The 12754-nt window shown below is 42.1% G+C and overlaps 1 protein-coding gene across 3 annotated transcripts in view; it reads left to right on the plus strand.

Moving 5' to 3' along the window:
• Window positions 1-679: 679 nt before the first annotated feature.
• The window catches only part of NNT (nicotinamide nucleotide transhydrogenase), a 95934-nt gene continuing 83859 nt past the window's right edge, over window positions 680-12754 (plus strand). Inside the window, exons 1-3 of one of the 3 annotated variants that reach the window (XM_078445427.2) lie at window positions 680-806; window positions 6180-6383; window positions 11178-11407. In XM_078445427.2, coding sequence (XP_078301553.1) covers window positions 6227-6383; window positions 11178-11407 — 387 coding nt within the window. In that variant the 5' untranslated portion in view covers window positions 680-806; window positions 6180-6226. Of the gene's footprint in view, window positions 807-954; window positions 1062-1228; window positions 1362-6179; window positions 6384-11177; window positions 11408-12754 lie in introns of those variants that run through there. The other 2 variants (XM_078445429.2, XM_078445426.2) reach the window with 2 other exon arrangements.

Genomic DNA, 12754 nt, shown 5'->3' on the forward strand with positions numbered 1-12754 from the left:
CATATATCGTGAAAGGGGCTTAGTTTTAATCCTTATCAGTTACTTCTGCCTCATTGAATCTACAGTATCTGGAACCTGTTTCTATGGTTGCATTTATCATAGTTCATTATAGTTTTTAAAACATGGGGCTTGTGTCGTTTCCTGTCTGTGAGCTCTTTCACTAGAGGGGCAGTGTTTTCCCTTGACATCCTCTGGATGTCAGTGAAAGTCCATTAGTTGAATGACCTTTTATGCTGGTTAAACACAAGAGATGTTCTTAAAGGAAGGGTTTCTCTGACATTTCTCTTTCTTTCTTTCTTTCTAAAGGAATATCTGTTTTGCCAATCTCAAATATTTCACTTAAAGTAAAATGCAGTGACCATGCTGACACTTAATGATGATTCAGCTTTGGGCAAGTGAACCATTTTATACTGTAAATCTTATTCTTCCCACTTTCAATCAGAAAACACCTGCAGGCTAACAGAACTATGCGCAAAGAACAAATAGGCTCATGTTTTGCTAAAATCAACCTAGGCCTTCTCAAGACACTTAAGGCCCACCAAAGACGCTCTCTAGCCGTTGGATATTAATACTACCAGCAGCACACGGCTTTCTCTGGGCCCATCGGGGGAAGACGAATACGTAGACGTGTGTTAATTTTCGGGCCTTGACTTCGTTTCCGAGGAATTTAACTCCACCTCTCCCGGCAAAAAGGAACAACAACGCCCTCATTCCCGCCCTTCACCACCCCTTGGCCTCCTCCCACTTTCCATTTGGTCCTCTTCTGTTACAGAAGTTCTGATTTTTCCTAGAGTGCTAGAGGAAAGGTACCAAAGTGGAATTATATTACCCTCTTACTTGCTCTGGTGGGACACTAGAGAGGAAATCACACTTGGGATTGTAACTGGCTCTCCAGGGGAGAGAGCAAATGTAGCCTTGAAAACTTCAGCGGCCGCGTTGGGCTCCAGGTTTGATTGACAAGGACGCGCCGAGGGAAGGCGCGGAGGCGGGGCAGGGGGCCTCGGGTCGAGCCCAAGACAAAGAGGTTTTGGTTGCCACCCAGGAGTGGAGGGCCCTTTGGGGTAACTAGCCTTGGCGCGCTAAGAGGGCGTTTGGTGCGGTCGCCTTCTTGTCCGGAGGGAGGGCGGTAGGCTCTGGGGGCCCGGAGGGCAGAAGGGCCTGGTGGGGAGGGGGCTCCGGGCGGAGGAGGGGGCTTGGAGGTGGGGGTTGAGGGGCTGCGCCGCCGTCACGTGGCCTCCGCCGCCGCCGGGTTGCGGCTGTTCTTCCGGGTTGGAGGCGCAGCTCCTCGGGGCCCGAGCCCAGGGCTGCCAGCGCGGCTTCCCTCGCGGCTCGCTGCCCGGCCGCCCTGCCTCCCAGCCAAGGTGAGCCGCGCGGCGCGGGCAGTCCGGGGCGCGTTTGGGGCACAGCTGGGGAGGGGGCGCGGGGCTGTTGGGGATGGTCCGGGCCCCCTCAGGGGAGGAGACCTGTCAGGGAGAAGGGGGCGGGGTCGGTAGGGACCTGGATGTGGGGTGCACTCGGGCGCCCGCAGGCCAGAGGCTGGGGTCCGGAAGGAGAACCGTGCCTTGAGGGCCCCATTCCTTGTCTTTTGCCGGGGCGACGTGGAAGGGAGCGGGCGGGTGGTTGGGAAACTGGGTCCTTGCAGAGGGCAGGGAACGAGGCGGCAGCTGTGTAGGTGCAGGTCTTGGAGCTTTGGGAGGACAGCGGGAGTCGTAAGGGGTCATTTCGACCGGCAAAATGGGAGGAGGGGGGAGGTCATAGAGGACTTTCCATAGAGGGTGCGCCCAGAGAGGTGGTAGCTGGACGCCCCGAAATTGTGCTTGAACCTTGAGGGAATTCAGGGTCAGCGATCGTTTGGAGACTTAGGAGGTGGCGAGCGAAAGTTGTGAGTGTGTATTTCTGTGAGGGTTGGTGGTCTGAGCAAACTTCATCCAGGCAGAGAGAGGGGCCCGGGCTGGCGACCGGGAGGAGACAGCAGTGGGGGCAGAGCTGATCTGAACCCCCGAGGAGGAATGACTGTAAAGCGACCGGGGCCAATAGGCTTCCAGGGAAGGTTATAAATAGCGGTCCCGCGCAGATGCCAGCCAAGCTGTAGTGTAGTTGCCCAAGGAGGGGCGGGACCGGTGGGTTTGGGCGAGGTCACGCTGCCTGCCAGTCTAAGCTTCTGTAGGGTATTGTGTCCTTGGTTGGTATGTTTCGCTTTAAAAACGTAACTTGTTTACGGTGGCAGGCGTCCTCTATTCGCCCTGTGGTGCAGGGCAGTCCTAAAGCGATCTCTTTATAAGGAGTCTTTTAGGACAGACTCTTCCCATGGTGTTTGCATGCTTTTATTAAAGTGCTTCCCTCTTTAAAAATGTTCATGTCTTCTGCCATTTTTTAAATGTTTATTTATTTATTTTGAGAGAGAGAGAGAGAGAGAGAGAGAGAGAATCCCAAACAGATCTCGTGCTGGGGTCCAACTCATGACCTGAACGGAAACCAAGAGTCCCTCCCTTAGCCAACTGAGCCACCCGTGCGTCCCACTTCTGCCCATTTCTTAACTGGATTATTAACTATAGAGAACAAACTGAGGTTTGCTGGAGGGGGGATGGGTTAAATGGGTAATGGGGATTAAGGAGGGCACTTGTGGTGAGCACTGGGTGTTATATGTAAGTGATGAATCACTAAATTTTACTTCTGAAACTAATATTACACTATATGTTAACTAACTGGAATTTAAGTAAAAATCTGAAACTATAAAAAAATTAAAGAAGAAAAAATATTCCCCTTTTCTCTGTTGCACACCTTTTATTTGCAAACCTGGCTTTAAAAAATTTTTTTATTAAATGGACAGTTTAGGACTACTTTTTTATCAGCAATGTGCTAAGCTGTTTACCTTTGCTGATGGAATCAATCTTCCACAAGGCTACACAGCATTTCGTTTTCGAAGGAAATTTCCTGAAACTCTGGAGAATGTGTTTTTGTAGATACGCAGGTTTCAGGTTACCTAGTCCTGGTTATTTATTCATTCAGTTAAAAAGTACTTGTTGTTTTCCTCCTTTGTGCAAAGCACCAGGCCAGAGGTAATACCAAAGTGAGTAGTAATAGCAATAGAGATATTGTGTCCTTTTACTCCTTACAACAACCCTATATAATACAGGTGCTATTATTTTAAAGATGAGAAAATCAGGTTCAGAGAAGGTAAGTGACTGACTTGCCAAGGACACAGCTAATAATTGCAGAATGAGGGCTTGCAACCCACAGTTCACCTTGTTAGCCTCTAGGCTGTCATCATTCTGACGTGCTTGCCCTCAAGAGTTTTAGTACCTATTAGGGGAGATAGTTGCCCAAATAACTTACATTACACTGCTGTATGAGTGGTATACTAAATTTTTTTTTCAGTTTTGAGTTGCAAAGCTTTCCCCCATTGCTTCAAAGCCATAGAAGCACATGAATAAAATAGCTTTAAAATAATGATAGGGGAAATTCAAATATTCTCTGAATATATTTCAGTGTCATTTCTATTTAATTTAGGCTTAGCCATAGGGACTGTTCTTGCCAATAAACTACTTTCTTAAACATTATTTGTTTATTTACTTTTTAATGTTTATTTATTTTTGAAGGAGAGAGAGACACACAGTGTGAGCAGGGGAGGGGCAAAGAAAGAGGGAAACAGAATCTGAAGCAGGCTCCAGGCTCTAAGCTGTCAGCGCAAAGCCTGACACCTGGCTTAAACTCATGAGCTGTGAGATCATGACCTGAGCCGAAGTCAGACACTTAACTGACTGAGCCACCCAGGTGCCTTTTTAAAATTTATTTTTAAGATAGAGTATGAGTGGGACAGGAGGGGGCGGGGGTGGACAGAGGATCTGAAGCATGCTCTGTGCTGATGGTAGAGAGCCCGATATGGGGTTTGAACTCAAGAAACGTGAGATCATGACCTGAGCTGAAGGCAGACACTTAACTGAGTCAATTGGTGCCTTACCAATAAAACTACTTTCTGTTCACTGTCTTACATGTTTATAACTTGAATAAATTGGAATTTTGGGGCGAAATTGGCCTGTGAAGTCCTCTGCCTTAATTGCCATCTGATGCCAGGGATCTATTCAACATCAAATTACCATTTTCCAAGTAGGCAGGGCTGTTTTTCCAGATGGCCTGAAACAGGACTTCTGCTTTAAAACATTGTAAAATCTTATCTATTCATAAATGTTTTAGAGCGTAATGGGGCCCGACAAACAAACTTTCTTGTGCTTTTATATATGAGCAGACTGAGGTGCAGAGAGATTCAGGTCAAACAGGGAGTGAGTGGCCAACTTAGACAATACACGGGCTCTATTATATCTAGCTTTGTTCTCTCCCTGATGAGGTCTGGGTAAACCTCATCAGCCCCATGAAAACAGTGGTTGTTGGGGAGCTGGGATGATCTAAGAAGAGAAACTAGAGTGAATGCGGAGGCGGAGATAAGACTAGGTCATTGGTAATGGTAGGACAAATCTCCCCCAAGGCAAGAATTACCTTTTATATATCTTTGTATCTCCCTTGGTTGTTGGCATAAATTCAGTGACTGTTTTGAATATGTGGCTGAATTTCGAACTTTTTGCTCTCTGTTTTCAGCCATGAACAACCCAGAAGTGACCCATGAATAAATGAGGAGCATATTTATGGGATTCAGGGGTGCTTGGGATTGAAATGAAATGACATATGTGGAAACACTGAAAATCTAAAAACCTGTTCAAGTGCAAAGCATTATTATACATTTTTGATTGCATGCCTGAACACATCTTGCATACTTCCTCTTCCTTAGCTTTTTTCATATTACTCTCTCTATCTCAAATGTGTTTTTTTTTTCTTTTTCTGAGCTCTGTAGGAGGACATAATCTCCTTTGATCCCTCAAAGAACTTTGGACTTGCCTTACTCTGTAGTGTTATTACTTGTTGACTTTTCTTATCTCAGAGCGTGTGATCTGTTCCAGTTTGATTCCACAGATGCTTCTAATGACTGTGACTCTGAAACTCAGCCCTCTATGTGTATTTGTTGAATTAAAGGTCATTTTAAGAATAAGCACCATCTGGATTAAGGATTTCCATCCCCCGTGTTGCTTTCTGGTATTTGTAAGAAGTTGCTTCAGGGAGTTGTGGCAGCAGTTCTGAGTGAACTAGACCCTTCTTCCTCTGGAGACTGGAAGAATGTTCATGGAACTGCTGGGATTGGGTGCTGGGCCCCCTGAGGGCCCACATGATGGGGCAGAGCCTAAACGTGTAGTTGGTGGAGTTAGCTGAATTTGACTGAGAGTTCCAAATCTTCTGCTTCCTGATTTTGAAGGAAAGAAAAGAAGGATGGGGGAACTCTGAGAATCAAGGGGATGGTGGGCCTTCCATGCCTTCCATGCACCCCTGGGGATCTGCCATGGAGAACAATGGAGGTTGCCACTGAAGCTTAGGTCAGTAACAGCAAAGGTCAGTGATCCTCCATCCAGCCCAGTTAGAGCTGGTGCAAAGTGGCCACTTGTGAGAACCACTGATGGAAGAGTTCCTAGTTACACCCATATCTACAAGCACAAACCTATGTGATATTGACATTCTTCTTTTTTAAAATTGGAGTCATATCCCACACATGCTTAATTTTCTTGAGATGAGCACTTGGCAGACACGAATCTCATGTTCACTCAGGCTCAATTCAGGGGGTCTTACAGGATAAGCATCTTGCTGCACTGAATAGGTTGCCAGTGTTTTCTGTACAACATTGGTAGCTAAACAAGTTGTTATTGTACTATACAGCATTATAGACAATTTAAGGGAAATCCAAGGGTGACTATGCAATTTTTGCTGTGCATGCAGACTTAGAAGATAACTTTCATGTAAGATGTGATTGGACTCTATAGCAATTTTCTTTTTTAGCTTCCCTGCTACATTAAGGATCAATTAAGGTGACCAAGGCTTGGAATTGAATAGTGAGTTTTTAACCACAGTTTTAAGTGGGAGAATGGATTCCGAGTTTTAAATATATGAATTGGAAACAAACTTCTGAAGCATCTTCTCTAAGTAGAGGACTTGGCAGATAAAATTCACTGTAGATGCCCACATACAGCTGTTATATTCCAAGCTCTTTGAATTAGTATTTTTTTAAAAAACTTTTTGATGCTCAAATGACAAAGTATGTTTTTCTTGGCATATAAATATTTTATTTTCTTTCTTCTTAGTGATTTACCCTCAAGGAAATTTGGGATTTAGGAAGTTGGGAGCTCATATGAACATGGCGAACCTACTGAAAACCGTGGTGACTGGCTGTTCGTGTCCTTTACGTAGCAATTTGGGGTCCTGTAAGATTATACCCAGGAAGAAGGATTTTTTACGAACATTTCATACTCATCAGGCACTGTGGTGTAAAGCCCCTGCCAAACCAGGTAAAGTCTCACTTCAGTGTATATAGATCAAACCTTCAAAGTTGTAGGAGCTAACGGATCTCCTGATGATTGATAAAAGGAAAAGCGATGCAGTTTTATAGCCTGGTGTTGGTGAGTCATCATTTTTCGTTTAAAAAAAAAAAACCCTAATGAGTGCTTTTAAAAATATTTTCCATGTATAGAAGTTTCTGACTGTCAGTGCTAATAGAGAAGAAAATAAAATAGAACAAGAGAAATGATAAACCAGTTGAGTTGTATCCGGGAAACTATTGCTCATAGTAACCATTTGTCTTAGCAGCTCTTCCTTTTTCCTGGTCTTTTTTGAGGAATTGTACTGTATATGGCTCATCTATGCTGGGGAACTAACAACTGAGTGTATCAATTAATTTGTAGTACTGCTTCTCGATTTACTGAATGACAGCTTCATCTCAGTTGCTCAGGTCAGAAACCCTGGAGTCATCTTGGTCTTCATAGTAGGTATGGGTTAGCTCTACCTTGTATCCAGGGTCTGTTCTCACCATCGCCACTGTTATCGTCCTGTTCCGAGCCACCATCATCTCTCCCCTCGACTGCTGTGCTAGTCTCCTAAGTGCTCTCTATGCTTTCTGCCTCTACCCCCACAACAGTCTGTTCTATACACAAAAGCATCATCTTTTTAAAATGAAAGATCATGGCACTCTTCTCAGAATTTGCCACCAGTGTCCTAGCTCATGCAGAGGAAGAGCTGAAGTCTTTGAGTAGCCTACAAGGTGTTCCCTGCTAGAGTCCCCACTCGCGTCTGTTCTTGTGCGCAGGTCAGAAGGAGAGGCTAAACAAGGGCTCCCTAAGCTGAGGGAGATCCCTTTATTATGCATTTTGTGCAAAGACCCTCATAGTACTCTGTACCTCATTGGCAAAAACTCAGACAGGCGGCAATTATTTAGCTGTAAGGAAGACTTGGACACAAAAGAGGTCCTTTATTCCAGATGGGGACAAACTCAACTAAAATTGGCATTCTGTTATTCAGGTGGAAGACTAGGATAGATACCTGTCTTTGCCACATAGAATGATGCCCTTCTTTTTAATTTAAGTTTGCAGGACTCTGGGCAATCAGAATCCCTACACTGCTATGCTTTTTGAGTTCTTATGTTTGTCTTTAATAGATTTCACAGCCTCTTTTCTTCTCATGTGACAAGCGACTGTTGGCAGGGTACCTGTCCCTGAGAGCTCTCAACTTTATCTTCAGATTTATTTCTATTTATTTTTATTTTTTATTTTTTTATTTATATTTTTTATGTTTATTTAGTTTTTGAGAGAGAGAGAGAGAGAGAGAGACACAGAGAGAGACAGAGTGCAAGCGAGGGAAGGGCAAAGAGAGAGGGAGACACAGAATCCGAAGCAGGCTTCAGGCTCTGAGCTGTCAGCACAGAGCCTGATGCGGGACTTGAACTCAAGAACTGCGAGATCATGACCGGAGCCAAAGTTGGATCCTTAACCAACTGAGCCACCCAGGCATCCCTCTTCAGATTTTTATTTTAGGTGTTTTAGAAAGCCAGCTTATCCAAGCGTGATAAAATTGTGTCTAAGATAAAAGTAAGTAACTGCACTGAGGACATGAAAATTTTCCTTGTGAGTAAAGGCATGGACATCAAGATCTCTATATTGACTCTGCAGGAGACTTTTAATTTGTAGTTCTTGACTATTTCCCAGATAATTACTTTTTATCTCTAAAAGATAGGGATTCTATTTTAAAAAAATGCATAACCACAGTTTCATTACTACATTGCAAAGCATGAAAAGTAATTCCAGTCAGTATTCATTTTTTTTCAGTTTCTGTTTTTACAGTTGTCTTATCCAAATAATGATCCAAACAGGGTCCACATGTTGTATTTGCATACTGTATCTCTCAGGTCTTTTTTGATCTCTGTTCTCCTTTTTTTTTTTCTTTTTTCTTTTTTCTTTTTTCTTTATTTCTTGAAGAATGTAGTTGTTGCCCTGTAGAATTTCTCACATTCTGGGTTTGGCTGAATGAATTCCCTTCATATTATTTAACTAGTTTCTCTGTTCCTTGTGTTTTCTGTACCATTTAGCTAGACCTAGAGGCTTGGTTAGACTCAGGTTTGTTTTTGTTTGTTTCTGTTTTTGTTTTTTTTTTTGACAAGAATACTTCACAGGTGGATGCTATGTACTATCTGTGGCGTTTCGTCAGGAAAATTAATCAGTGAGTTTAGATGTTGATATTCATCCATTATGGAGCTCCCATCAGTTTTTCACTCAAAGGCTATAACAGCCATTTAATGATCATCAACTGAATCCATGGTTTAATGGGGAGGGGGGGTTGAAATGGTGGTACACTATCATTTTATCTTCATTTATTAGCTAGAATTTTTCTATAAAGAAAAACTTTCCCTCTGTTATTTAGTTACCCTGAGGTTGTAATGGTAAGGTGGGATAAATGTTTGGTTCTGTTCCATTCTTTATAGTTTTGGTAATAATCTCTTGGTTTTCTTAAAGTATTAGTTTTCTATTCAGCTGTAACAAGGTAACACAACTTCATACATACACAAATTTATTATCTTACACTGCTGGAGGCCAAAGTCTAGAATGGCTCTCACTAGGTTCACATCAAGGTGTCGGTGGGGCTGTCTGTATTCCTTCTGGAGACTTTAAGGGTGGTCTGTTTCCTTCCCTTGTCCAGCTTTTGGAAACTGCTTATATTCTTTGGCTCGTGGCCCCTTCTTCCATCTTCAAAGCCAGCAGCATAGCATCTTCAGACTACTATTTGACTCTGGCTCTTCTGCCTTCTTCTCTCACACTTAAGGACCCTTGTGAGTACAGTCGGCCCACCCAGATAATCCAGGCTAATCCTTATTTCAAGGTCATTTGATCAGCAACTCTAATTCCATCTGCTACCTTAATTCTCCTTTGCTGTGTATCCTGACACATTCACAGGTTCTGAGGATTAGAAGTGTGTGGACACCTATGGGGTACCATTATTCTGCTTATCACACACCCGCTAAAGTTGGCCAATGAAGCTTTTAAAAAATATTTATTTTTTGAGTATCATAATGAACTCCTGCATTTTAACATCCTCGGATGTATTTTATTACATTGCAATTAATTATTCTTTTTCATGCTCAAATTGTTTCATATTTGGCCTTTCAAGTTGGCTCCCGAACCTGTTTGATGGGACTTCATTTGTCTTTGGTGGCTTCTTTGACTTACGGTATATAGGGCCTAGGTAATTTGACCTTGTCAGATAAGTGAACTCCAGATGTTTATGTGATTTAACTTTGCACATCAATCTGGAATATTTTCCAGCTTTCTATTATTTTCCTCCCTCTCCTTCAAACAGAGGTTAAGGTTCACCACATGTTTGCCTTTGGCTTACTTTTAGTTATTACTGCTAATGGAGTATGGGGTTTAAGACTCTGTTTGAATGCAGGTATTTTTAAGTTGACTTAATTTCTCTAAGGCCTCAATATTCTTACTCTGTAGAGATAATTTGTTTTTTTATTATGTATTTTCAGAGTTTAGGTTGCTAGAGTAGATTTCCTGAACTTTGGTACAACATACAGAAGCAGATTTTTTTTAAAAGAAAAGTCTATTTGTGCCTGCACGTTGAATAAAACAACAAAAGCAACTTTAGCTAAAATTGTTCAGAGCCATATATAAATACTTTATTTTATACAGGCTCTTTTGGGTTACAAGGAACAGGATTGCATCAAGGTCCTATTTTGTGGTGAGGGTTTATTGGGTGTATTCTTGGGAAGTACAGAAGCCTGGGAAACCCCTCATCTACTTCTAGGAAAAGTGGAATGGTATTCTGGATTCCATAGCTATGGCTCATCTTCCCTCTTTGTATCGCCACTACTGATGTTTCTGCTACTGTTGCTGTAGACCTCCCTTTGTCTACCTTTAACCTCATGGCTGCTTACAGATAGCTTTTGTACCCTTTACTCCCCCTGTCCTTTTCTGTGGGTCTCGCATTCAGACACTAAGAGTACCTGAATGGGTTGGGTCATCACTGGCCAACATAGAGTGTCCTTGGGCAGTTCCTATGTAAGTCATCTCAGGGACTCTCTGGCCTATAGACTATTATCTTTGACCCAGCTGTTGATCCTTGGTCTTATCCGCTGTGGCCAAGAACGTAGGGTCTCAGGATACAACACTTGGAAATCTGTGAGGAATTGCCTGTGGCCAAATTGCCAGGAAGGAAGCTTTGAGTGTAGCCAACAATATGTCTAGTATAGGGTTGTTCTTCAAAACAGCTAATTAGTTCTGTCTTCCTTAAAGGTGAGGACAAGGAAACCATAAATCCCAGAGGATTAGTTTGAAGAGTGGAGTTAGCATTTTGATTGATCTCTCAACCCATTTTTTTCCTAAGAATAATCTAGTCATGTGCCTTGAAGAGAGCTATTTGGTTAAATGAAATATTTGGAATTTAAGAGAGTGGGCATAAATATTTCCCATTATTCAAAAAACTCAATTATGATTATGAATCAGGAACATTATTTTGAGCAGCAACTTGTATGTTCAGTATATTTTGAACAGACTGCCCATTTTCATTTTTTGAACTGTTATTAAAACATTGTTTTTATGTTTTTTACTGAATTAATTTTTCTTTTTCTTTCTTTTTCTCTCTTTCCCTCTCCCGTTCTTTTCTCCTTTTCTTTCTTTGTTTCTTTCTCTTTCTTTCTCTCTTTCTCCCTTTTTCTTTCTTTCTTTCTTTCTTTCTTTCTTTCTTTCTTTTCTTTCCTTCCTTCCTTCCTTCCTTCCTTCCTTCCTTCCTTCCTTCTTCCCCTCACTTTGTAGGAATTCCATATAAGCAACTGACTGTTGGCATCCCCAAGGAGATTTTCCAAAATGAGAAACGGGTGGCATTGTCTCCTGCTGGTGTTCAGGCCTTGGTCAAGCAGGGTTTTAGTGTTGTCGTGGAATCGGGTGCTGGCGAAGCTTCCAAGTTTTCTGATGATCACTACAGAGCAGCAGGTGCCCAGATCCAAGGGGCGAAGGAAGTGCTGGCTTCTGATTTGGTGGTCAAAGTAATTATTCCTTTCCACCCCTCATTTATAGCATGCTCGCTTTTTAAAAAGTGTTCATGGAAAAATCATATTGTTATAACTCTTCATATTTTCAAACACTGCCTTTTCTCAGAGAAATGGTTGCATGTTGTGAATATTCTTCATAGTCTGGTAGAACTTTTATCAGGCAGTGTGATCTCTGTTTAACCATGAGAGTAGAAAAAGTGATCTTCCTTTTTAGATTTTCATGTGGAAATGCCCTTCTTATTGGTTAGGGAGAATTTGCACTTCATGGTTCATACATATCCAGAATACCCACAGGTGAGTATTTAACTGCTACAAGATGGAAAAAGGGCATGGGACTCCTCCTAGGACTGAACGTACCCTGATCTTCTGATATGTAGAAGGAACAGTGATTTAACTGACCTCAGTGCTATTTCTAGAGAGGGCAGGGCTGCCTTGGAGAAAGCAGCACGGGGCTGAGTAGAGACAGCCTTACCTACTTTAATGAAAGGTCTTAATGTATAATAGAAATCTATGTGCTGAAGAGCTTCAGACATAAAATCTGAAGTAAAAAAAAATCATATGGAAAAAGGAAGGGACTATCACAAGTGTACCTTAGGTAATTATTAGGGAGCAGCATTAGCCTAAATCCTAAGCCTTCTGCAACCAAGACAACGAGGGAGATAGGGATTGTAGTAGCATGATTATTAGGCAAAAAGAAGCTCCTCACTTGTTCAGGAAAGACCAGCTTTTTTTTGGTATGTGTGTTAATTTCTAAGGGGCATCAATCATGTAACTGTTTTTTTTGTTTGTTTGCTTTTTTTTTTTTAACATAAATTCTACTGAATAACTTGGTAGAGTAGTGATCTTTGCAGAAGACAAAACAATTTTTTGGTGTGGAAATTAACAGTGAAATTTATGGTATGTGGGGAAGTTGCAATTCAGCCAAAACTTTTAAAGTGTTTAGGTGTACAGATACTTGGTGATATAACTTAGTATAGTAAAAGAGCTTAGGGCAAATAGAAAAATGAGTATGATCCATTCCAACATATGCTCTAGGGATCAAAACCTTTTGAGATACCCCACAATAAAGGGTTAGTAGGGTGTATATAAGTTGTGGAAGCACTTTGTGTTCCTTTAGATCCGCAGTGTGTATGAGCATGTTACAAGCACGGAGAAATCCTATGATATAGTAACTTAGATAACTTTATACTTGCATTAGTAAACTATTTTTGAGTCAAGCCTGTTAATATCCTGGGGAACTAGTGATCCAAAAAGCACTTTCAGGAAAACATTCTGTTGACTTAACTCACTCATATGCCAACAGTCTCAGCTGAGCATTTGATAAGGGCCAGTAGAATTAAT

The sequence above is a fragment of the Panthera onca genome, chromosome A1 (assembly GCF_046562875.1).
Source record: "Panthera onca isolate mPanOnc1 chromosome A1, mPanOnc1 haplotype 2, whole genome shotgun sequence".
NCBI classification, from domain to species: domain Eukaryota; kingdom Metazoa; phylum Chordata; class Mammalia; order Carnivora; family Felidae; genus Panthera; species Panthera onca.